At 41.0% G+C, this 27,148-nt stretch overlaps 2 protein-coding genes across 2 annotated transcripts; one reads left to right on the forward strand and one right to left on the reverse strand.

The window, feature by feature from the left end:
* Positions 1 to 2,522: 2,522 nt before the first annotated feature.
* Positions 2,523 to 21,654, reverse strand: MED17 (mediator complex subunit 17). Its single transcript, XM_036259276.1, has 12 exons — positions 21,200 to 21,654; positions 17,971 to 18,137; positions 15,750 to 15,969; positions 14,014 to 14,150; positions 13,837 to 13,921; positions 13,101 to 13,253; positions 11,711 to 11,841; positions 10,665 to 10,849; positions 8,053 to 8,190; positions 5,965 to 6,082; positions 4,155 to 4,314; positions 2,523 to 3,088 (listed from the first exon to the last, which is right to left on the reverse strand). The coding sequence occupies exons 1-12, from the start codon at positions 21,447 to 21,449 to the stop codon at positions 2,877 to 2,879; spliced, it is 1,956 nt and encodes a 651-aa protein (XP_036115169.1). The 5' UTR covers positions 21,450 to 21,654; the 3' UTR covers positions 2,523 to 2,876.
* Positions 21,655 to 21,736: 82 nt separating this feature from the next.
* Positions 21,737 to 26,814, forward strand: LOC118628140 (syncytin-1-like). Its single transcript, XM_036258902.1, has 2 exons — positions 21,737 to 21,897; positions 24,641 to 26,814. The coding sequence occupies exon 2, from the start codon at positions 25,020 to 25,022 to the stop codon at positions 26,043 to 26,045; it is 1,026 nt and encodes a 341-aa protein (XP_036114795.1). The 5' UTR covers positions 21,737 to 21,897; positions 24,641 to 25,019; the 3' UTR covers positions 26,046 to 26,814.
* Positions 26,815 to 27,148: the final 334 nt, after the last annotated feature.

Here is a 27,148-nt window from a genome sequence, read left to right on the forward strand (position 1 = left end):
TATCAGATAAGGGGTTAATTTCCAATATATATAGAGTGCTCATACAACTCCACAAAAGGAAGACAAAGAACCCAATTAAAAAATGGGCAGAGGGCCCTGGCCGGTTTGGCTCAGCGTTTAGAGCGTCCGCCTGCGGTCCTGAGAGACCCGGGTTTGGTTCCCGCTAAGGGCATGTACCTCGGTTGCAATTTGTCCCCGGCTCTGGTCGGTTGTGCGGGTGGCAGCCACTCGATGTGTCCCTTTCACGTCGATGTATCTCTCTCTCTCTCTGTTCCTCTCTCTCCCTCCCACTGCACCTGAACAAAAAATGAAAAAAAAAATGTCCTCGGGTGAGGATAAAAAAAAAAAAAAAAAAAAAAAAAAAAGAAAAATAAAAAAAAAAAAAAATGGGCAGAGGAACTAAATAGACACCTCTCCAAACAGGACATACAAATGGCCAAGAGACATATGAAGAAATGCTCAACATCACTCATCATCAGAGAGATGCAAATTAAAACAATGAGGTATCACCTCATACCTGTCAGAATGGCCCCCATCAACAAATCATCAAACAACAAGTGTTGGCAAGGGTGTGGAGAAAAGGGGACTCTAATACACTGCTGGTGGGAATGCAGACTGGTGCAGCCGCTATGGAAAACAATATGGTGCTACCTCAAAAAATTAAAAATTGAACTTCCATTTGACCCAGTGATCCCACTGCTGGGAATAACAGTGATACCTCGGTTCTCGAACATAATTCGTTCCAGGAGGACGGTCGAGAACCGAATTGTTCGAGAACCGAAGCAATGGGAAAGCGTGACTCCACAAAGCGTGACTCTCTCTCTGCACTCACACTGATGACGCAAGCAAGGCGCGCTGGGCCGAATGAACGCCATTCGGCTCAACTCAGCTCATCTCGGAAGTTCGAGTTCCAAATATTTGTTCGGATTCCGAGACAAAAGTTTCTCGAATCTCCTGGTCGAATACAGATTTGGTCGAAAACCGAGGCGTTCGAGAACCGAGGTATCACTGTATACCCTAAGAAGCCTGAAACACCAATCAGGAAGAATATATGTACCCCCATGTTCATAGCAGCACTATTTACAATAGCTAAGATCTGGAAACAGCCCAAGTGTCCACCAGTAGACGAATGGATCAAAAAGCTGTGGTACATATACACAATGGAGTACTATGCCGCGGTAAGAAAGAAAGATCTCTTATCCTTTGAGACGACATGGAGGGACCTGGAAAGTATTATCCTAAGTGAAAGAAGCCAAGCAGAAAAAGACAAATACCACATGATCTCACTTATATACGGAATATAATGAACATAACAGTCTGAGGAATACAGTAGACCCAGACACATAGAAGTAGGGCACAGACTGACATCCCTCAGAAGAGGGGATGGGGGGTGGGGGGGTGGGAAGAGATAAACCACAGAACTTATATGCATGTATGCATGACCAATGGACATGGACAACTAAGCCGGGGATGGGATGCCAATGGGATAAAAAGGTAAAATATCTGTAACAAAAAAATAAATAAAAATTCATAAAAAAAAAAAGTCAATTAAAAAATAATAATAATAATAATTGAAAGCTTTACTCACAAGAAAATCGCTACCTATATATTAATAGTGGTACCAAAAGGTCTGTACTCATAAATCTCTTAAGGGAAGTTTCTCAGGCATTTTAGGTTTGGGGCACTATTTCCAAGAATGCAAACATGGTGTTTGCAAAATGTAATCCATTAATCCATTAGTATTTTCCTTTTAAAAAGTAGAGAGCTGATAGCATAAGGGGGACAAGGCTTTAACTGAAACAGGAACCCAGGGCCAGCGGGTGCAGGCAGGGAGTCCTGGGCAGGGTGAGGCAGGAGTGTGCCCTGTCACAGGGAGTGGAGGTGGCCAAACGGGAGGACACTCCCAAAAGGGATCCGAGGAGGCCCCATAGATACAATCTACCTTCTTCAGCTGGTGCTGAGAAAGTTCTCCAAGCACCTCTCTCTCCCTCCCACTCTATCTGAACGCAGGCATCAGGCCACTGGAGAAAGGTGCTTCAGGAGACCAGAGCACGGTGAGTAGCTTTGGCAGGGGAGGGAGAGGCTCCTCTAATTGGCATGTACTTTGTCACGTTTCAGGGAAAGGGTCTGTCTAGTGAATTACTGTATGAAAGCGAGGTCATATGAGTGTTTATATATTCTTAAGCAATCTTTCAATAGTTGTAGACTGAGACAAGTCGATTAAAAACACAATTCATTTAGGCTGTTAAAGAGTTAAGTATCGCCGGAGCTGGTTTGGTTCAGCGGTTGGAGCATGGGCCTGCGGTCCGGAGAGACCCGGGTTCAGTTCCCGCTAAGGGCACATACCTCGGTTGCAGTTTGTCCCCGGCCCTGGTTGGTCGTGTGGGTGGCAGCCACTCGATGTGTCCCTTCACATCGATGTTTTTCTCTCTCCCTCTGTTCCTCTCTCTCCCTCCCACTCTATCTGAACAAAAAGTGGAAAAATGTCCTCGGGTGAGGATAAAAAAAAAGAGTTAAGCATCTGAAATTTCTAACCATATGTTTTATTTGATGTCAACATCAAAGGAATATTTTAAAAAGCAAATTTAAACCCATAAGTTAGTAACATTTCAAGTTGGCTGCACAGAAAGGTCTGTTTCCATTTCCCCACACTGTACACCCTATAATCAGCTGCACATGAATTTCTGCAGGGCGCTTGTCACTTACAAAGTGAAGGTTCCAGAATGCCAGGTAACTATTTGCCAATTAACATGTTTTTTAAAACAATACTCCTTTGGAAGATTTCTTCCTTTTGCTTGTATTTGGTCTGCAAACACCTCAAGTCAAAGTTTCTAGAAACTTCCCTGGAAAAAAGTCTGGAAACTTCTGGAAGAAAATCATAGTTGGCTAGGGCTAAGTGCAGACATAAGCAGCTCCATTTTATAGACAAAGTTTCGACCTTCCATTTTATTCCACTGAACTTCTTTGAATGGTCCACGAAGATGATTCCATTTGCTGTCCTGTAAAACATCGCTTTTCGGAAGGTCTTTGCACTGGTTACGTGGAAACTGAACCATGATCTTGCTGCCACTTTCGGGGCCGTTGCGCACTGTGGAGCACAACCAAGATATCAGTGCACTTTTTCCAAATAGAAACAGCAAGGGTGGGTCGCACTCCTCATTCTACCACGACTACAAAACCCTTGTCTGCTATCAACTGGAAAGTTCTGTTTAAAAGTGCTTTTCAGTTGCAATATGCTAAAAAAGAATTTACTAATTTATATAAAGCAGGCCGGTGTAAATACTCATAAATTACTATTTGTACTATGAAAATGCGGCAAGATGAATTTTGGCTTAGGAAAGTCAAATGTCCTCTATATTTTCACATAATTGTCAATTGATTTCCTCTAAAACTTTATACAATAATCCAATCACTCAATGAGTTGGTTAATGTGCACCTAATATATAATGAAACTCGAATGTTCAGAATCAGGACAGGGAGAGATGAAGACAGATACTCTGAATTAAGAATTTCATGTTTTACTTATGCTTTAACTATTACTAATTGAAGAAGACTAGTGTACTTGGAAATTCTTTATAATAAAGATCTAGTACCACCAAGCTTGCAGATACACAAGCTATGATCCTGTGGAAGAAAATGTCTACTCACTCTTTCAAATATTTAGAGCAGGCATTAGAAAAGATCTCTTTAAAACCATAAGCTCTCCAAATATAATTTTCAACTAGATAATATGTGTAAGTGTCTATTAAAGTGCCTGATTCATAGTAGGTGCTTAATAAAACCTCTCTTCCTCTTATCCATCCCTTTACCATCTTTAGTGTCAGATATCATTCTTCCCAAATCCGCAGCAGTACATTTTTAAAAAGCTCTTAATCCATTAAAGGTTCCGAACTGCAGGAGTAACAAGGTTGACGGCAGTCCTCAGATGCTCTCCTAGGAAAACGTGCTGCAAGCAGACTATAACTACTAGAAAGGGAAGTCATCATCTTTGCTCTGAATAATAGCGATGACCAGATAAATGTTCAGCATAACTACTACCTGAACTCACTCACTGCAGAGATAAATTACTCTTAGTACATGTACCTATTAAAGCTGATTTAAACCCAAACTGCCAAAGGTCTCTTCTCATTCAAAGAACCTGAAATACCAAGTACCTGAAATAGCATAGTCCCCACTCGGGGAGGCCACTGTTATAGCGGAGGCGTTGCCAATGCTCTCTATGGGCCCAAGTCCCACGTGATTACTGAAGCTCAGCACCTGCCAGCCCATGACCTTGGCGAGCTGCTGGACTGCATGCACCTGATGCTGTGACATCTGTGAATAAGAAAGGAAATTTGAGTGACAACTGGCACAGACATTTACTTTGTAGTGACCTGACGTTACGATCATAAACTTTTCTGTTGGGGGGGTCACTGTCTAGCACACAAACCCTATCTCATGTATGAGGAATCCTCCTCTGTGTGACCACTGAGGGTGGGAGCAGGACCCCACCTTCCACTGCAGAAGTTAAAAAGCCTGGGACTCGCTTTCCCTGTCTACTGGCAGCTTGAGTAGAGGCACATGACCAACTGGAGACTCTCACCTGGATCACTAAGTGTAGGGCAACATCCCAAGTGGCAGGGCATGCTGAATACCCTCCATTCACCCTTCAAGTCCACCCCCACCCTGCCCTGGCAGCCTGACCTGCATGGCTACACTAACAGCTTCCTATGTTCTCTGGTTTCAGGTTGGGCTGATAATGGGAGCCACCCAGGTAATGAGAGCTGGCAGAAAGGCAAGGAGGAGAGTGCAGTCAGGCTATTTATCGCCTGGTACCTTCCCTGTGAGGTTGTCTAGGACTGAAGTATCCAGGGAAAAAGGCTGCTGGTCTTCTCAAGGTGCTCTGTTCTATATGACTGTCCCGCTTCAGGGCTCCTATTACCTGTCCCTCCTCTATCCCTGTGGCCCCGCTGGTCTGCTTACATGATTATTAAGCAGCAGGCTACCACTTTCCCTGGTGGCTCTCCTACAGCCCCACTTTAGTACACAGATCCTTAGTAAACAGACCCTCCTGAGTGTCACATGTTTCCTGTTAGCCGGATGGCAACAGTGGCAATACCCTGGCTGTGGGTCTCACCATCTAGCTTCCTTTGATCCCTATCCATTTGCAAGCTGTTTTCGCTAGACTTCCCATTGACTCTGGGATCTCCCCAGGCCCTTGCAATACATCTGTGTGTGCTCAAGTTGGCCAAAGCCATTTTAGATGTCATCACCCAAGGGCTGCCAGACGTCACAAATGCATTCCGTTTACTTGGCACCAAAGAAGCAAGGCAGAGCCACATACTGCTTCAAGGATGGAGAGTCAGAATTTTTTGGAATTTTGTGTGGAAACATAATCTCTTACATTTGCATCTCAAAAACTACCCTTTCTCCCGTAAGTCAGTATTTCACTGGATCATCACAACTCCAGGAAGGTTAAGAAAAATACTGCTGTTACTTTACAATCGTTAAAAGTCCAGAAATTTGTCATGTCACAGAGCAAACTGTGGCAGAGCTGCGATTAGAATCTAGCACTTTCCACACTGCCCCTTAATGTGGAGAACTTTCATACGGCTTACAATCAAAATATTCCACTTAATATTATGGCTAATGGTCACTATAGTGCTTTCCATCTCGCTTTCTCTGGGTTTCTTGGGTTAACACTTGTCCGGTATCATGTGGTCCTGTAGCGGTTGTAACCTTATCAAACGTGAGAAATAAGTCTGATAAAGCTGATCCTTTATCTTAAACATAAACTAAGTAGAAGCAAATCGAGGAATTTATCAGTACTTTCAACTACATAGATTGTAAAATATGCACTAGAAATAGGATGGCAGAAAAACATAGTTTTCTTTTTATACCTTCCTGTACCTTACTTCCTACCCACTGTGCTCTCTGAATGGCTCCGAGAGGAGGGGCTCAAGCCTTGCAGTGTGCAGCTCTCACCTGAGACAGGAGGAAGTCCTGCAGCTCCTGCTCCTGATGAGACAGCGTGATCACCCTCCCATCTCGGTGCACCACGCGGAGCTGCTCCACTCCGATGTTCAACTGCAGCTGAATGGACCTTCAGACACATATACGAAAAATCAAAATGTCCCCAATTACCTTCTAAGGGCCACGCACATTAAACATTTAATGGCAAAGAAAAAGAAATCGCTTTTTGATAACCTACACCAGCACCCATGGGGTGGGGGTTTTCTTAGGTTCAACTAGACCAGCAGTCACACCACAGGCCACACCGAGCGCCAGGCCACCGGAAGGACACAGGAGAGGAAGCAGGCTTGCCAGCGGGGCGGCAGCAGCTGCCCCTCTTCTGTGCAGTCCTTGCAGCAGGACAGGCTGCTTCAGCACAGCGGCAGCACCCTTGCCGAATGCGACGAGATCCACAGGGCATGCGGAGCATCTGCCGACTCAGAAACCTCACACCCAACAGGGGCCACACTCTTGTGACAATGCCACAGGCATGGTTTCCAGGGTCCTCACAAGAGACACTGCCCAGTTTCAGAAGTCACCCCATCCACGGAAATCCAAAGGCATTCCCGTCAGGTATTTATAATTCCTCCCAGTCCAGGTCCATTTTATTAGATGGAAATCGTTTTTGCCATAAGCAGGGTTGCCTAGTGCACAGACGGCATCGTTCCTTTTCAGGTTACCAGGGGACCAGAGCTACAGAATTGACCAAAGGTCAAATTCTCACACAGAAACGGAAAAGGTTTTGTTAACTCTTCACCCTCTTCTGAAATAATCAGTAACAAGTCCGTTTATGGACACTATTAACTTGGCTTAGAAAGAAACTCATAAAATAGCCAACGAATAACATGCAGATCATGGTACTTTACCAAGCCAATATATGTTTTTAGCATATGATATATACAAGAAACCCCAAATTCCTCAAGTCAAATAATATAGATGAACAAATGTACAAAGAGTAGCACTATATATTTCCACATTTGATAGTACCCATTTTCCGACTATATTTAATTTAAATATTTAAGAATAAAACATTTTGCCAATCGTCTACATAAAACTGTAGTTTTTATTATTTAAAACTTACCACATTTCTTTCCAAGAAAAACACTAAATTCAGAAGGCTTAAAAGACTTATAAATGTAACCAAAGTTTTAAATTCCTTTAAAAAAAAACAAAGGTGTGGGAGAAGAGGAATTCTTATCACTGTTGGTAGAAGCATGCTCGTGGCAACCATTTTGAAAAGCAATTTGGTAACATTAATATAAATTTTATATTTATATTATTATAAATAAAAAATTCTTTATATAAATATAAAATTCTTTTGGCCCAGCAATTACATTTGTAGGACTTTATCCTACAGATATATTATACAATTACAAAATATTTTGCTGGCACCCAACTAAAATGTTCATCAATTGAAAGCTGATTAAAAGTCTCAGTACACAGAATGGAACACAAGAAAGCTGTAAAAAAGAATGAAGCACCTGGCCAGTGTGGCTCAGCTGACTGAGCATCGCCCCATGCACCGAGAGTTCATCGGTTCGATTCCTGGCCAGGCCAGGATACAAGCCTGGGTTGTGGGCTCGATCCCCAGTAGGGAGCATATAGGAGGGAACCAACTGATGTTTCTCACATCGATGTTTCTCTCTCTCTTCCCCTCTCCCTGCCTCTCTCTCTCTCTAAAATCAATAAGAAAACATATTTTAAAAATAGCATTCTAAATATATTATACTCCCCTACTTCTGAGGGGGGTGATTGTTTTAAAGTGTGCTTGTGCTCACTGGACAAACCACTATGGCCAATTAGGTCTAATGTGGCAATTTTCTGCTCAATGCTGAGGTTCATTTTTTACCACAGCCCAACTATGTGACATTTACCTAATAGAGACTGTTTTAGACATTCTTACCTCTCACTCTTACAAATACTCTATGGTTGATATAATTTACTGGAATGTTATGCCATCCTAGCAAATAAAACTGAAAATCTTTAATAATCACCCAGCAAACATCAATACATAAGAAACAATTTACCATATTAAATGAATAGCTTATTTTTGACACTTACTTGCATATTTGTTCATAACCTTGTGACGTGATTAACACTTTCACACTAGATTCATAAACATCATTGATATTTGACCAGTGAGCCTGTATCTGAGGGTCCTCAATGCGACTTGCTAAGCTGTCAATGGTTGCAGCAGTTCTTTTAAAGAAAAGAAGTGACAATTTTGTTAAAGCCACCATATAAAATAGTAAGATTATAAACCACTTATCAATTTTATGGAGATCTAAAACCCAGATGACGACATTTTAAAATACCACCATTAGAAAAGCACAGCCGTTAGTTACAGCAGGGTCGGCCGCCGTGCGGCCCTCCTTCTCCCGCCGTGCAGCCCTCCTTCTCCCGCCCACAGCGGTTCTCGGCCGCACGCACGTCACCACACACGCTGCCCACAGGCTCATTCCCTTTAACTCCATTTGTTTTCTCCCACCCAGGAAGTCTTATCAGAACACAACGAGGCGGCTACTTCTGGGTATGAACCTCTGTTCCTAAAAGAATATCATCATTCATAAATATCAATACCTGATCCCTGGTAAGACACACCCACACTGTAATGAAATTATAATTATTTTCAGGAGAAGCTAGAAAGACATTGTGCACAATTAAAACCTTATACTCCAGGAAAGGTATAATACAAATGAATGAGAACAAAGATTCATCAAGTGCTAATTATGTACCAAATATTATAGTGCTTTCATGAATTATATAACTCAATCTTACCAACAACTCTGTGAAGTAGGTACTATTATTAGCTCCATTGTCTAGAAGAGAAAAGGCAGTGTAGCAATGTTAAGTGATTTGCCCATGCGTGGTTAGAGCTGTGAGCCAGGCTACAAATCCTGGAGTTGAATTCCAGAGCCACTAATCTTCCCTTTATATCTTATACACACTCATCAACCGCCACTACCTAGAACCAGAGCATAAACCACGTAAGTGAACCAAACTCCTGGAGGGCCTCAGTTTCTAATGACCCGATTCTAGAGCACTTGATGCAAAGAGAAGGGGAAGCCGAGAGGAAATGAGAACAACCCCTGAGGACAAGGGGCTTTTACTAAACAGGCTTGGGGTTTGCTCTTTTACTGCTTCTGCTCTGGGACCGTTTCTCTCACTGCATCCGTAGCCTTCTCGTCCTTTTCTGCAATTTGTTTCCTCATCAGTGTTTCAAATATTCCTACAGCAGGTAACTGTCTAAGTGAGAGTGTTTGTCTCAGTGTTATACATAACAAACTGAAAATGAGTAATATCCAGCAACTGAGAAATGCTAAAAGAAATCATGAAACATTCACACGATAGGCTATATTAAAATGTCTTTGAAGGCAGGGTATAAAATTTTATGATCCCAGATGATTTGTTTAAAACAAACAAACAAAAAGATACACAAGCCCTGTGCATTTATAGGGTGGAGCAAATGTAGGTTTACAGTTGTGAGTACATGAAACGGAGTTTATTCTTATATTATTATTAATTATTAAATTCTTTTTCATACAAACAACTGTGAACCTACTTTTACCCCACCTTGTACATCAAAATATATGACCATGCTAATAGGTCTTGCTGTATGTGGTATTACACACATGTGGTTGATACACTGGAAGATTACTTCTTCCAATGTATCCATGGGAAAGGGGAACATTTTTAAAGCTTTGCTGCTTCCAAGACTATAACTACTACTCTGAAACATATAATGGTTCTAATATAGCTATTTCCATGCCATTTATTTACTTCAAGGAACATTTAACTTTATGGTCAATCAGAAATTTGTAAGATTAACAATATAATCAAATTAATAGCTTTTATAATTAAAATGTACAAAGGAAAAGTAACAATAACCTACCATATAACTACAAGCTAACATGCTAATAAAACCAGGACTGTATTAACAGAAAAAAAAACTGATAATCAAAAATAATAAAATATCCAAAGAACAAGAGTGGGTCCACACCCAAAATTCTGAATATTATCAAGGCAATTATGAATGAAGTAAAATTGACCTCTTGTAAGTACCAATAACAAAATAGAAGAGCATCCTTTAGCATCTGAAAGAAATATATTTAGGTCTAATCATGCCAAGTTTGTTTGTATGGAAGAAAGAAAATAAGCTTTGGAGTTACCCAGACCTAGACATAAATCCTGACTTTGTACCTTTTAGCTATGAAGCCTTGAGCAAGTTGTATCATTTATCTAAGCCTCAACTGTCTCATCAGTAAAAATGGATTAACTCTATCTACCTCAGAGAACAAGGATTAAATCAAATCAACATATGGAAAAGTGCTTACCACAGTCCTAAAATGTGCGACAACCAAAAATATAGCAAGTTTCACAAAAAGATTTAAAGATGAAAGTACGGTGTTCGAAAGCACACTCCTAGTCAGTCATCTTTCAATATTTTAACGCCATGTTAGAAATAATATATTACTTACATGGGCCATTTATGACCCAAACCTGACAGGACCTTTTATGATCCTAAACTGTTCCACTGCGGCCACCTTCCTCTCCCTGGAAAAAAAGGTTAAAGCAGGCCCCAAACAGCACACATCAGGTAACCCATAAAGGATAAAAAGGCTGCAGTTCCCCAGAAACACACACAACGAAGCAGTAACTTTGCTCATCCTTACCTACTCCTCAGAAAAATATGCTTTGCTTGTTTAATGATTTTTTCCAGAAGCCCTTCACTGGACTGTAATGAATTAATTTCATTTTTATCAAAAGCTTGGGGACCTGAAAGTCTCATTCTCTTGTGGCCAAAAGGTGCACTTGCTGGATGAGGCATCATGATGGAACTCAAGGTCTGTTTGTGGAACTGTAACAAGGACAGTTGTTATAAACGACCAATACCCACACATTAAATACTACACGATGCTCAGTCAAAGAACAGCTCACATTTTGGAAACCTGAAAGCAACGCATCCGAACCACATGAAAAGGCAGCCTTGGTGCAGAGATAAATGTTAGCACCTAGGCTGTGCATAACGCGAGTCTGTAAAGAGAAGGGACCCTCTCAAGCTGTCGTTTTTATTTTAGAAAATTTAAAGTACCAAACCAAATATTCTTCATTGAGTCTCAGGACAGAACACATGCAATCAGCAGTAGTTAGTCCACTACACCGTAGATTGGAGGTTTCCAAACCTGGCTGCCTACAGGACCTCACGGACCTTGGAAAGAAGACCGATTCTTGTACCATCACAAACAACTGAACCAGGTTTGGGGATGAGGCAGAAAGGCTGGAATTTATACTTCTACTAAAATTTTCTCAGGGGTTCTTTTGAAATTAGCCTAAACTGTGAACCAGCACTTTGGAAAATCAGTTCTAAATGACCTGTAAGTAGAATATGTCCCAAGATAACAGGACTATCCTGTTCACAGGCTCTGGCTAGACACTTTCCCTATCAGAATCAGAATCACTCTTCCCTCCTCAACCTCTCACATGTGTTTCTGATACCTCTCTATAAAACTTGTGGTATCTTTCTAGAAGCTAAGCTAGGGCACAGAGATTGTATTCTGCTAATCTGTGTGTTCCCTGAGCATACAGCAAAAATCCATCTCATCGCAGACAGGGAATGTCACTGTTCCATGAATAACGAGCACTCGGCAGAGGGGAGCTTCTGCAGTCACTGCCCTAAACATGCTTACCACAGTGCTACAAAATACATTCATTTCATTACCTCTCTAATCAGTAGATGCAAATTATGCTCTAGGACATAAAGGTGGTCTTCCGGGCTTTGCTTCTCAGTAGCAGATTTTTGGGATTTCTTATCATTTGAGGAATGGCACAAAGAAATAGACAACTGTAAGCCTATTTATAAAAAGAAGTTGAACAGATATAAATAACCCAAAATATGAAAGGCATAACCTGTCTTTATAAAGTATAATCAGTTAATTCATAGAAGACACATTCTAAACTTGAGCAGTAGGCTTCATGATTAACATTTTTACACCAAAATAACTATTCATGAATGCAATAAACTACCAGGTATTTTTTTTTTTTTTTAATCCTCACCCGAGGACACTTTTGCATGTATCTTAAGATAGAGTGGGAGGGAGAGAGAGAGGAAGAGAGAGAGAAAAACATCGATGTGAAAGAGACACATCGAGTGGTTGCCACCCACACAACCCCAACCGGCGCAGGGACAAACTGCAACCGAGGTACGTGCCCTTAGCGGGAACTGAACCCGGGACTCTCCGGTCTGCGGGCTGAGGCTCTAACCGCTGAGCCAAACCAGCCAGGGCCCACCAGGTATTTTAACAATTCAAATTCTGTTGACCTTGAGCTGTGGCTAAAGACAGGTGAACAGAAGTTATATATTAATCAATTTGTTTCTTCTTTCCTTTAAAGTAAATAAACCTTTTAAAAAATAGCACAACCCTGGCTGGTTTGGCTCTGTGGTTGGAGCCTCAGCCTGTGGACCAGAGAGTCCTGGGTTTGGTTCCTGCTAGGGGCACGTACCAAAAAAAAAGCACAGAGTTGGTAGGTATCTGGTCTTACTAACTAGGAGAGCGATACTCTCCCCTGCTCCCATAAGAACCAGGCTGAAAATTTTCATTCCTAAAACCTATTCCCTTGACAAGATCTAAGAAGATACTCCTCCAAACTTAAGTAAACAACAAGTGCACAGCTAACTACACATTGATCTCCGGGGGAAGTCTAACTGCTTTTAAAAGATAAAATTAAAACTGAATTTCCACAAATTTAGAAATAGTATGGGTACTTAATAAATTAAGCATTTTCTAATTGACATCTCATTCAGATAGTAAGGCAGGTTCCCTTAAAAATCTTCCACAAACGACGTTAGCATCTACACCTTAAAACAGCTGTTGTTGAATAATGGCTTTGCTAGCGCAAACTTTGACACGTACTGTTCAAAACCTGGAGTTCCCCTGTGTAGGACAGAGCTAGAGTGCAGTGGCCCCTGCTTCCCCAGCGGGCTTGTGGACAGCACACTGCCTCTTGGCTCTTACTGAACCTTCGACACGTCCAAATAGCCACCCACTCTGGCCTGTTCCCCAAACCACAAAGTCCTATTTATAAATCTCAAAAGGGTTGACTGCTCATACTTGGAAAGGGCTGAGAGATAATCTGGTTTTTCACCACAATGTGAGGGATCTGTGATTTAATTTGAACAGCTTCTCGAGAGAGTTGTGCAAAAATTTCTTTACACAAGAGCACGTTTTGTGCTGCTTCTAATTTTGTCTGCCAGTGTGGGGAACCTGAAAGACATAAGACATATATATATATATAAGTTATCTAAGTATATTCTGCATTAACTAGCAATCTGAATACATGCAACAGAAAACATTATATTACAGCATGTCCTTTCCAAAATATAAAAATTACTTATTTTACACAAAGAAAACTGGTAAACAAGGTCAATCTTTAAAAAAGATTGCACATGCTTGGCCTGTGTGGCTCAGTGGTTGAGTGTCGACCCATGCACCAAGAGGTTGCCAGTTCGATTCCCGGTCAGGGCACATGCCCAGGTTGTGGGCCAGATCCTCTTTGGGGGGCATGCAGGAGGCAGCCAATCGATGTTCCCTCTCATCGATGTTTCTATCTCTTTCTCCCTCTCCCTTCCTCTCTCTCTAAAATAATAAAGAAAAAATATTTTAAAAAAAAGATTGCACAGCTATTTACTAATGGTTAATTAACAAATTGTCGATAGTACATTTCTCATTATTCTTACTCCAAAATTCCTATTTTTCCTATCTATGTTTATCTTGAGTTTATTTGTATGTGTAAGCTCAGTTAAGACTAAAAGTCAGAGGATAGAACATATCCATAACATAACTATACCTGGTTTAGATTTGGGCAGAGGTCGTCTGAAGAGGTTTACTGTGCCAAGATCACCTATGTCTGGAGCCTGCTTTTGAATGGAAACCTATGTGACAATAAAAACACACACACAAATGTTAGCAAATCAGCTTCTGGACTCTTAATAAGAAATTACTTGAAAAATACTCTGACAAATACCTTAATGTATGCAGATCCCTCTAAATCACTAGGAATCTGAACATCAAGAGGGCAGTAATCTTCAGGTATCTTCTTATCCAGATCAATGTCTGTATTCTTTATCACTTCAAATGTACCATGATGGGGAAAGAGAGACCCTGGTAGCAAACACAGAAAAATAAAAAGCCATTAACACATTTAACATACATTAAGTATATGATATTTTACATCCACATCATTGGATCATAAATTAAGTTCCCACCAAAACATGTGTTTTAGGGAGAAAGGGGAAGGGATAGTGAGCAAAAGGAAGAAAGGAAGCAGATAAAAGTTTTATTTACCTTAAAAAAAGTAATACTCCTTAGTCTAATGTTATCATTATAACATCAACTCCATGAGCTATATAAATTGTTTTATTCCAATGGAGTTTCAATAAAATAAATGTACTTCTAGAAAACACTTCCTCAGATTTCAATCTTGGAGATTAGCCTCTATATTAAGGTTGCAATTGAAATGTTCTTAATCCAGCAAGAGAAAGACAAAGGGTAGTGCACACACCACCCTTTTTTCAATCAGTTCCTGGATTTTTATGTGATGTCTTTTTGTTCAGTGCAAAAGTTTCGCTAAGTAGTGTTGGCTGCTGAATCATATGAGGAGTGGGTGGTTAAAAGTACTGCTGTTTTATAACAAGGGAAGATGATCTATTAGATTGTAATTAGAAACAAATGTAATCAAATCTTTTTTCTAATCATGGGTGACTGTCCCCTAGAGAGAAATAAGGTAAAGAACTTGCAAATTATTGTTGGAAAGAATTTATAATGTCCAGAGCCGGAAAGTGCACTTCTACAGACCACCTAATATATGTAAAAATGTCTTTGTCATCTTGAATTCATCTTTGTAATCGAATTATGCCTTCAGAATTTAAAATTTCCCAATTCACACAACCCAGAGGCACACAAGTCTTCTAATATATGACTTAACTACCTCAAACTACCTTCCTTTAATTGTAGAATAACAATGGCTTGCTCTGGCAAATGAATCCTTTTAAAATACTGGTCTCCTGTTATTATCTCAACAGTCACAGCCAGGGCTCCTTGCTTTATCCCTTGGCCTTTACCCCACTGAGCTGTGAATCTTATAAACTTTTACTGTGTAGTTCCTCTGCACACACACTTCAGCAGCCTAAAGACACTACCATAAATACCTCGAGAAACCTGCTTTTATAGCTCAACAAAGGACGTACACCAAAAGATGTGAATTCAAGATCATCAAACTTTGGTATATTCCAACAAAGTATATTCCCCGCAGCGTTGGTTGAATGGGAAAAAGGTAGGCAAGGTGTTTTCACCGTCCTCTCTTCACCCACAATGTGAAAACAGCTTAGTAGACTAAAGGGAGAAAAAAAGAATAAGGAACAGTAGACGTGTTTCTTTTTTCTTTTTATGCCAAATTTCCTACCTCCCTTCTGACAAAAATGTTAATTATGGTTCAGGTGTGCTAGCACATAAACCCTATCTTTGAACTTTCTGTTAAATGTATCCAAAGGTTTTCAAAATGAATCTAAAGTATTTATATAAGGCTATAAGAGTAATTTTAGCTTCTTCAGGCTTATGTGTACAGAAATTAAAACTTCAACATGTAACATGTAACTGAGAGACAATATATTAAAGAAGAATACATGATGTTACCATAAACTCTATATAATTTTTTGAAATAAACTATAGTTTAAAAGCACAGTTTTTAACAATAATCCATACCTGCACTTCTATAGCTGAGATCTCCAAGAATTTTATCTCCAACTTTTCTAAGTTTCCAGTGTTGCCTTAATCGCAAAAGCTCAGAGTTGAAGTCTCTTTGCAGCTTATTTTCCTGATTTTCAGTGACTGATTTAGTCAATCTTTCCGCCCCCTTCAAAAGGATTTGTGCCGCTCCAGCAAGTGACTTCTTTTTAGATATCAACTGCAACGTCTGAGGATTCTATCAAAAACAATCCAAAAGTGTAGTTCTATATTATTTTTAAATAATTTAAAAATTATATATTTTTCCAATAACAACATATCTACTCCAGAAGATTTCAAAATTAACGTAGAGGGGGAAAGTACACATAATAACATTAAAAAAATAATAATAAACTTTACCTCTTTCATTGGACAACTCAAGTAAAGACCAAAAACAACACAGTGCGCTACCAATCACAAGTGACCACTGCATCCACTCTGCCCAGCCCCGGTTAGGCCCCTCCCCTCCTGTGGACTGCCATTCCTCTCCATGAACTGACACCCCCCACTCACGTGCATACCCTTTCGTGGTACTCATTAAACTTCTGATTAAAGTCTATAATCTCTACATGAATGTAACCTGTATGGTGGCAGAAACCACTATATCCATAGACCCTCGAAAAATGCCTGGCTCATTATATTTGATTTAATGAATAAACTAATGACTCCACCGAGTACAGCTGTAAAACTATCTTGTATTACAGCAAACTACCTAAATGCCTTTCAAATTAACAATGAAACCAGGCAGCGTTAATAGTAAATGAACTTCACTGAATGCTGCTTTTGGAAACTGACGAGAAATTAAAATTTATGTGTTGTAAATACATACATAAATATCCATAGTCAACACCAATTTGTGTATCGCATTAACCAGACATACTTCCAAACAGAGCATTTTCTGGCTATGTAAGAATCAAAATCATAAAGTTTCATAACAATGTCACAATAATCTTTTTTTTTATTCCTCACCCAAAGACATTTTTTTTTTTTGCATTTATCTTCAGATAGCATGAGAAGGAGAGCAGGAGGAAGAGAGAGAGAGAGAAACATCAATGCGAGAGAGACACACTGAGTGGCTGCCACCCACACAACTCCAACCCGGGTCAGGGACAAACTGTAACCAAGGTATGTGCCTTTAGCGGGAACCAAACCAAGAACTCTTTGGTCTGCGGGTCGACGCTCTAACCGCTGAGCCAAACCAGCCAGGGCTGTCACAATAATCTTTTGATCATATCAAGGAACCTAATTCTAAGTTCTTGAAGAGCTCAAGAAATTTTTCAGACTTATTTCTGAGAGAAGCACAGAGGTGGAAAAGGCAGTGGATGCTGGGGGGCTTGGCTTGGCTCTCTAACCACTGGCTTTACTGCAACCTGAACACATCACTGATCTCTCTGGGCCTTAGTTTTCTCTCTGTAGGATGAATGAAGCAGATTTCATGATCTCTTCTTCCAGAGTAATGTTTCTAGGTTTTGAAACTATTACCATGTAAATGATTATATTCAGTTAGTTTTATTTACAAATGGGTTCTTACAACCATTACTTCCTCTCCATGCCACTAACTTGGTCATGGTCCTGATGCTTGTTTTCCTTAAAAACCTTCTCAGTTGGTCTCCCTGACTTCAAACTCTTCATCTTCCAATTCACCCTCCTGCCACCTCCCTTTCATCTTCTAATGTTCAAAACTTGAATAAACTCTTCATCAGATCGCAGTAAATGTACCTGGCCTTTCTAATTTTTCTAACCAGGCCATAAAAAGAAGGGGAAGGGATCAGAGGGAAAAACTGAGAAAATAACTTATTCAAGGTCACAGGGCTAGTGAGGGCAGAGACAGGATTTGAACTCAGGTCTATCTGACACCAAAGCCATTTTGTCATCACATTTTTGTATAATATATTATAGACCAAGGAAGCAGGCTATAAGAATTTGTAAGATTTGGGAAACTTTAAAGTATTATGTTATTAATGAGACAACTCTTCTGAGGGTCACAGTTATATTAATAAAATAATAAATAAGAGATACAGTTTTATGCCTTTGTTTTGAACTAGTTAATCTTTAAATCTTCATCTTGACTTAATTTTGCATGAAAAGAAAAGAGAGCAGTAGACACACGGCCTAAAAAATGATCCTGGGACTTAACAAAATTAAGTTTTCATTACTTTATTCACCTAAATTACATTATTCAGCTAAAGCCCACAAATACCTGCTTTGGAGGAAGTCCATCCTGAGAAACGGGATCAAGAGTCATAAATTTCTTATCCCTAACAATACTGAGAACATCATAGAGAACACACATCTCCGTCAGGGCGCTTCTCAAATTGTTCCTCACTGAGTCCCAAGGCCAAAGGGAAGGTTGAAATTTTACTAACCCTGAAAAGAGAAAGAAAAAAAGAAATACATGAAAATTAGTTACAATGAATAGAAGATAGAAAGCTCATTCAGAGGTTTAAAGAACTAAAAGAAAAAAAGCAGTAACTTTTACTTCAAAATTATATCCTCTTTTATCCTGTGCCCTCCACCCTTTCTTGAATCTTTGTTAACACTGAAGTTAGCATTCCTACAATGGCAAAACAAATGATACCTAACTTCCATAGGTTAAATCTAACATTACAACATGATAGGTAGGCATTCAAATATCTTTTTGAATTTATGCAGACCTTTTTAATAACCTTTTTTTACTTCCAGCTTTTAAAACGTGACTTAAGTAATTATAGAGAATTTCCAAAATACAGAAAAGCACAAAAATAAAAATGACCTATAATGGTAGCATTCAGATATTAAACACTATTAACCTATCTTCCAACTTCCCAATCATCTTTATAACGTTATTTTTAAAATTAAAAAACATGAATACATGTTTACTGTACACAGTTCAAACAACAGAAAGTGACAGTGTAAAAAATTAATGTTTTCCTTTATTCCCCACCCCTAATTCTCTCCCTTCCTGAAAGGTAATCACTACTAACAGTTGGGGTATACCTGTCCACATGGGTTTCTATATGCATTTACAAACATATCCTCCAATATCTCTATTACTTGCTTTCCCCCCACTTAAAATGTTTCAGTGACATTTCCATATCAGCACATATAGATCTACTTCATTCTTTTAACACAGCATGATATTCTGAAGTATGGCTATACAGTAAGTTTAACCATTCCTATTTATTGGACATGTAGATTGGTTCCCACAGTGCTAGTACTGGTAAGCATCTTGAATACACATTTGTGTATATGTACAATGTTTTCTGTAGGTTGTTTTAGCTGTAATATTAGTAGGTCAAAAGAGATGCACACTTAAAAATTCTAACACATACTGAACTGCCAAAGTGTCTTCCAAAAAAGACTATCAATTCACATTCCCAACCCTGGATATTAATAATCTTTTAAATTTCTGCTAATCGTATGCATGAAAATAGTATCTTAATGATGTTTTAGTTTGCCTCTCCCTACTAGTGAGATCTGAAATCTTTCCCCTGTAAGCCGACTGTATATATCATTGGCCTATTTTTCCAATGAGTTGCTTTTTCCTTTGGAGGTTGAAGGGACTCTGTGAGGTATATCAATCACTTATGTGCCATATATGTTGCAAATATTTTCCCCAATCTTTCACTTACCTTTTTATTTTGTTTATGGCCTCTTTTTCCATTATTTTAAAATTTTATGTAACTAATATATGTCTTTTCCTTTATAATTTGCATTTCCTATCTTGCTTAAGAAGGTTTCTCCTACTCTCAAAGTTATGATTGTAACTTCCCTCCAATATTTTGTTTTATTCTCTTCATTTACATTTCAGTCCCTGTGGAAATAATTTTTGTGTGAGGTATGAGGTGATACTTTTGATTACCGAATGGACCCACAATCGTCTTAAGACCACTGGCTTGAAATTCCATCCTAAAATGCCAATTTACACAGGGCCTCCTGCTTATAACTAAATCAATCATTGTTAATATTTTTTATCCTTAACAATGAGAACCCCAAAACCATTCATACTTTTTCTACAATTCTCCAACTAGCCTGCCTCCTTAAGGTTTGTTTTCCATTTACGACATAGTGAAAGAGTTAATAACATTTTAAAGGGTAAAAGCAAACGCTTACAAAAGGTGGAAACTGTGAAAAATGCAATGCTTGCATGACCTTTGCTCAGCCTTCTGTTGAGTACAGATTATCCAATTATCCGGATTATCCGCAAGACAATGAATCACCCAGCAGATGCAGGTGGAGATACCAGACCAGTCCAACTACAAAGTGGACAACGGGCCATGCAAAGTAAGTCAACAGGAACTGCTGGAAGCTAGAAGCAGAGTATATAACCTACACCCCAACTGTTGTTTGAGGCTGACTCCTTTTTGGGGCTCAACCTGCCTGTACCCAGGCACATGCAATAAAATCGTTTTGCTCTACGTTGGCCTTGCGTTGTGGATGTGAACTCCCCCTGGCTCAGACCTTTTACATAGCATCCTAAGTAATCTTGTAAAACAAAATCACCTACTTAACATCCTTCAAAAGCTTTCAGTTGTCCTGATAAAAGCCAAATGCTTAACCTGGCCTACTAGATTTGGACCCTGCCTACCCCCCCCCCCCAAACTATAAGGGGGGACATTTATTTATGAAATCACAGAGGTAGAAGAAGTAATACATAGAAGAAATGAGTTAAGGAAATGGGTTATAGAGGTAAAGGAAGGGCCCTTGGAGCTTGGTAATGTGCAGGGTGGGGGGCGGGGACGCGGAGAGGGGTGGGGAGAGGAAAGGCTGCAGTGAGCTCTTGGGAGGGAGAGCTCACCCTGCCCGCCTCTTTTTTTTTTTTTTATTTTATTTTTTTATACTATTCTTCACCCAAGGATACTTTTTTTGTTTGTTTATCATCAGATAGAGTGGGAGGGAGGGAGGAGGAAACAGAGAGAGACAGACAGACAGAAATATCGATGTGATAGAGCCACATCGACTGGTTGCCTCCCTAACGACCCGAACCGGGGCCGGGATGAACCGCAACCCAGGACCGGAATCGAACCCGCGACTCATTGGTCCGCGGACAGAAGCTCTTACGGCCGAGCCAAACCGGCCAGGGCCACGCCGCCTACCTCTTAAACCTTATCTCAAACTCCAGTCAATACAGACTTCTTTGACTAGGTGTTATTGTCAACATTCACACTGCACAGAGAAACAAAGTAACTCGCTCAAGCTCACACAGCTGAAAGCCAGGTAACCAGAGTGCCACGAGACAAAAGCTCTCTTAGAAACACACACACTTCCCCAGTAGCAGTGTCTCCAACGCTCCCACTCAAGGAAACCTGCAGAAAGATACGGAGTACTGAGTCAAACAGTGCCCTAAATTGTCCAGCTATTTTATTTAAAAAGACACAGCATCTCGCCTAGCACAGAAAAGGCAGGGTGACATTTCCCGGCGGGTCCCAGGACCCCCGGACCGGCCTCACCTTCTTCGTCGTCCTGGTCCGCGCTGGTCCCGGCGCCCGCCCAGTCCTGCGCGTCGCCCTCGGCCCCCGCCGCCTCCTCCTCCTCGGAGCCCGAACCCTGGCTGAAGTCGATCCGCTGTGCCAGGCGCGCCAGGTTCTGGGACATGGACAGCGGCTGCAGGTACGTCTCAGTGCCATCCAGGCCCACCTCTTGGACCTGCTTTTCGCAGGCCGACTCGATGCTGATCCGCACAGCGCGGACCCCAGACATGCTGGCGGCGTGGGCAAGCGGCAGCAGGACCCCGCTGGTACGAGCCAAAACCCGAGAGAGGAAGCAGAAGCGCCTCGGCGGGGAGCCGCGATCTTGGCAACCGCGGTGCCTCTGCGAGCCTTCGGGAAACCCCGCGCAGCTCCTAGGCCGGAAACAAAGCTGAGGGCACAGCCAGTTTCCCAGAATGCACTGCAGGACGCTCTCTGCTCGGAGGCTCCCAGAGCGAAATTGACTAGGAGCGGGCGCTAAGAACTTCCGGGCAAGAACTTCCGGTGAGTTGGCTTGCAGTGGCGGGAGAAACACATGTCTGCTGCCGGCGTGGACCGCGGCGGGAGCTGAGAATCCCGGTGCAAAGGGTGCAGAGAGGGTGATCTCTGGTGTTCGTCTGCATTTTAATTACTTGTTTAAAGGTCGTGGAGGATGGAAAGCTGAAGGAGGCCGAAAAGAGGTAGGGAAAAAATGAATGGGTTTCTGCGTCTTAGTGCGAGACCTCTGGCATACTGAGGATTTGAGGGTTTACACCTAGAGTAGAAACGTGTCTGAAGAGTTACAAAGTAGGCGTACTTTGAGGAAACCAATTAATTGTGCTTATTACTGATTAAAATTATACTTCATAATTAATTTATTCTCTGCTTTCCCGTTAGTTGTAAATTCCATGACTATCTCCAGCAAGCATAATAGACACTGGCATGTAATGTGCACTTAATAAATATTTATTTTATGCCTGAGTAACTGAGAATAAGTAATACTTATAAGATTAAGAGGCAGTGGTATAACTTCAGTCTCTGAGTACCCAAAAAAGTATTTCATTAGTAATAATTCCACTAGGGAAGATAGATTATTTGTCTTACAAAACTCTACTTAATTTAAGAAAGTATGTGTACAATCTTTGAATTTTTCTAAGTTTTGTTCTGACCAAGATAAACTACTTGCCAAAGGTATTTAGGAAAATAAAGATGCCCTGGTGTCAGTCTCTACTGAAACAGAATATATGTAGCAGGGTGTGTTGGGGTGTGTGTGAATTTTTCATAGTCACCTATTTTTGCAAGCATGATGATATTTAAGAGCCACTGTACTTACTTATTATGCCAAAATTTGTAAAAAGTTTTAATACTTTATTTTAAATTTAATATTTTTCATGGGCCCTAGTTGTGTCAGTTACTGTGCTCGGTGTTTTAAACATATTTCTCATTTCATCTTTATAAAGTGCTCATACTTCTGCAGTTTGGCTGAGGTATCTGCAATCTCAGATGGGCTTTTTTACATACTTGAGGGCAGATGACCTAAATTGGGCTCAGCTGGCTGATTGACTTCAAGTTACAGGCCTATAGGTCATTCAGATGACCATGTGTCTCTCATTCTTCTTGTACTAGCAGGTTGGTCAGGGAATATTCTTTTTATGGCAATGGCAGTAGGCAGTAGTACAAGAGGTAAGCCTTGCCTGCATTACATATCTAATATCCATAAGTCCCACAGCCGAACTCAAAAGTCAAGGGTTTGGAGAGGGGATAGACTCAACTTTCTGACTTGCAGAAACTGCAGGATAACATGGAAAGGGGTATGGATGAAGGGAGGAGCAGGGCTAACAATCTGACGTATATGCAAAATAACCTAGTTACACTCCCCTATTTCATACCAAAATAAAAATAAATTCCAGATCTAAGTATAAAATAAGAGTGAAGTCTTCTGTAGACTCAGATACATGCGACTTTTACAGGCAGTTCATTTACTGAAAGAGCAGTTATGCACTGCAGGGGACACCAAAGAGGTCAAGATGAAATAACTAAAGGAAAAAAAAAAAAAGAAAAACCTGATAGAGCTGCAAAAGCAGCCGCCACCTCTAAGGATATATTCTTAGGAGCATTAATTCCATCATTACCTACAGAATTGGCAATACCTAAATGTACTAAAAAATAAATACAATGGATAACCCAACACGGGTACATCAAGGGACCAACAGGATGGTTCCAATCAGAAGGACTCTTTCATGTCCCCTCCGCTTCACAGTGGAAAATCATAAAAGCCCTCCATGACTCTTGTCCCCTAGAGAGAAATAATATGGTCCTATTATGAAAAAACTTTTGCCCTGGCCGGTTTGGCTCAGCAGTTAGAGCGTCCGCCTGCGGTCCGGAGAGACCCGGGTTCGGTTCCCGCTAAGGGCATGTACCTCGGTTGCAGTTTGTCCCCGGCCCTGGTTGGTCGTGCGGGTGGCAGCCACTCGATGTGTCCCTTCACATCGATGTTTCCCTCTCTCTCTCTCTCCCTCCCACTCTATCTGTACAAAAAAATGGAAAAATGTCCTCGGGTGTGGTTAAAAAAAAAAAAAAAAAAAAAAAAAAAAGAAAAAACTTTTCACAAGTAAGGGCTTAAAACAATTTGGCAGGTCTGCCAGGCTTGTGCACTAGGTGCCCAAAATAATCCCCAAGGATCTAATCTCCACCTACACTAGTCCAACCTATACAGAGAAGGGGCACCTATCCAGGAGAAGATTGGCAAATAGATTTTACTCAACTACTATGTCAAGGCTATAAATACCTACTTGTCTTCTTAGATTCTTTCACTGGGTAGATTGAGGCCTATCCCACCAGTACTGAAAAAGCACAGGAGGTAGCAAAAATACTCTTAAAAGAAATTATTCCTTGATTTGGATCCCTCAATCCCTACAAAGTGATAATGGACCTGCGTTTACTTTTCAGGCCACACAATTAGTTAGCAAAGGCCTGGGAATAAAATGGCACCTTGACTCTGCTTAGAGGCCACAGTCCTCCAGAAAGGTCAAAAGGGCAAATCAAATAAGAAAGAAAACCCTTGGCAAACTTTGCTAAGAAACTGCCCTTAAATGGTTAGATCTACTACATATAGCCATCCTCTGAATTCGAGCTGCCCCACAACACAACTACAATTAAGCCCCTTTGAATCATCATATGGGCAACGGTTTCTATACTCTGATCTTATAATGGACCCTGAATCTACTGATCTCCTATCATATGTCACTTCTCTAGCTGAGTTCCAACGAGCAATACAAGTCTTTGGATATAGAAGAACTCCAGGAGCCGGACAGACTACCTCCTGATATTTATATCTACCAGGATCACAAGTATACATTAAAACCTGGAAAGAAGGAACTCCAGGATCCCAGTTAACACCTTTAAGGAAAGGGTCTTTTACTGTCCTGTTCTCTGCTTCCACAGCAGTCAAGGCCACTGGCATCTCGAGTTGGATCATCACACACGACTAAAGCCTTTTTGCAACTCTACTAACCCACTTGAACCTAAGGAATCGAGCAATACATGGGACTACAAACCAAAGAAGATCTTAGGTGTCTCCTCAAGAAAATGACAACACCCAGATAAGTTTATTTCTCAGTTTTTGTTATTTATAAATTTCATATTTTTTGGTTTGGCCTTCGACTCCTCTGCTGTCTTACAATTCCTCCCTCCTCCCCATGAAAACCCTTCTCAGAATTACTCTTTATTAGATCAGTAGTCCTTTAACTCTTCTCCTCGCCTACTTATGCACCACCCAGCACTCCATTAGAGGCTTGCTTAGATCTTTTCTACAGCTTACACAATGAATAATTTCCTTCTAGTCCTATTCCTGGCTTCCCAAGTCCCTTTAGGACTAGGCCTTCTAAAACCAGAACCACAACCATGGGACCAGAACTCACTTATTAAGATTACTAAGGCTATAGCATCGGGGAACGTCACTAATTGCTGGGTCTGTCACAAGTTCCCACAAGCTATAGGCCCCACACAATATTTAGCTAAGCCAGAGAACAAATTTGGTAATGAGACCTGGCGCTCAGAGCTAGCATATATTGCCAAACCAAGTACATATGCTACCCTTTTCACTCTGATTAACATAACCACCTCTCCATCTACCTGCCTATACACCGCGACATCTAAACATAAGCCTGCTCGTCCAGGAAAAGAGTTTCCTGTCTGCAATGAAACTAAGACTGCTCTATGTAAACTTAGAGCCTTGTATTATTCCACATGGTGGCCTGCGAATATTTCCTCGTGTAACACCATTGTTCCTATGGTTTTAACTAGCACCTCCAACACAATCTGTGCTCCTGAGGGAATGGTTTACATATGTGCATATTCCACGAATAGCACAGCAGGCATTGGTCCAGTACACACCACCCCCACTGGATACATGGCCACTTCATGCCTAAATCCCTATCTCATTTATGGGATGTGCACCTTAGGATACCTAACTCCTAGCCTGGCCATTTACAATGCAACAACACCTTCCTGGCATAACAGAAGACTCCTAAACAACACCTTAACTTGGGGAGGGAAGAACTTGACTTCCCTTGTCCCTTGGGCAGGATACATAGAACATGAATTCATCCTTGCTAATCTCACTGCTGAATTAGAAAAGCTCTCAAATGAAACAAGGGGAGCTCTCCGTGAACCACAACAGTCCCTCAACGTATTAACCAATCCACTCTTAGACAGTCGTATTGCCCTGGACTATCTTTCGGCTGCAAAAGGAGGAGTCTGCACTGTTCAAAATACTACATGCTGCACCTACATCAATAACTCCGCTAAAGTAGAAACAAGAATACAAGAGATTTTAACCACCACATGACCTGGCTAAAGAACCTAAAAGAAACCCAACTTTTGCCCAGTATGGCAACCTCACTTGCTTAGAATTGACAAAAGTGATTATGGTTTCTCCTCGGACCCCTTAAAATCCATCTCCTCATCATATTAGGAATACTACTATTTGGTCCCTGTTTGTTTAACCTACTTGTGAAATTTGTTTCTTCCAGATGACAGCTATTCTACCTCCAGATAATGGTTCATTATGGTTTTCAACCCTTCCTTTCCACCACAGAAATAGCTCGACCTCTTGATTGAGCTGGCCAACGACTCTGAGAAAACTACCCTTTGCCCTGACACATAGCAAGAGAATGAGACCCAATCCCCACCTTCGCCCAGTTGTCAGCAGGAAGTAGCCAGATGATTGTCTACGTCCAGAATCCCCCAACAAATTGGGTGTCAAACTCTTGATGGGGGGAATGTTAGAGTAGGCAGTTAGATATGAGCAGGGCAGAGATAAGACAAACTGAACAAAGACCATGCTTGAATAAATGGAGGGGAGCTAAAAACTTTGCAAAGTTAGATAAAGCAAGAAGGAGGAATGTGGCTAAAGGACTCGGCACCAAGAGGGCAAATGTTGCAAAACACCTGCAGACAAAATTCCAGAATGCCCATCAGCTAAGGGACAAATGGTACAATAAGACGGAACAAGGGAGGGGCAAGAATAAAAAACCAGGAACTAGGCCCATTCAGGGCACTGGGACCTCACTTGAGCTGCCTGTCTGTCCCTCAGATGTACTTTTACTTTCAATAAAACTGCCTCTTACTGCAATTTTCCATCTCTCGTGTTGAATTCTTTCCTCTGAGAGGCAAGAACCTGATCTTGCTGATCACCAGCGCTGCTGACAAGACCAAGTCCTGCTTAGCAGGAAGTATTCCATGAAAATATTTGTCAGATTTGAGGCTTCATGGAGCCCATATCCTCCAAAGGAAAGAAATGAGCTCCCTACCATTTTTAGGGCTGAGGAGACAGATCTGCCAGGCTCCAAAACCTCAGAAGAGACACATGGAATAACACAAAGGCTCTAAGCAGAGGTGGCCTGAGCCTTAATTAAATTTACAATGCAATCCAACCCCTACCCAGCTCAA

This window comes from Molossus molossus, unplaced genomic scaffold (genome assembly GCF_014108415.1).
Source record: "Molossus molossus isolate mMolMol1 unplaced genomic scaffold, mMolMol1.p scaffold_m16_p_13, whole genome shotgun sequence".
NCBI classification, from domain to species: Eukaryota; Metazoa; Chordata; class Mammalia; order Chiroptera; family Molossidae; genus Molossus; species Molossus molossus.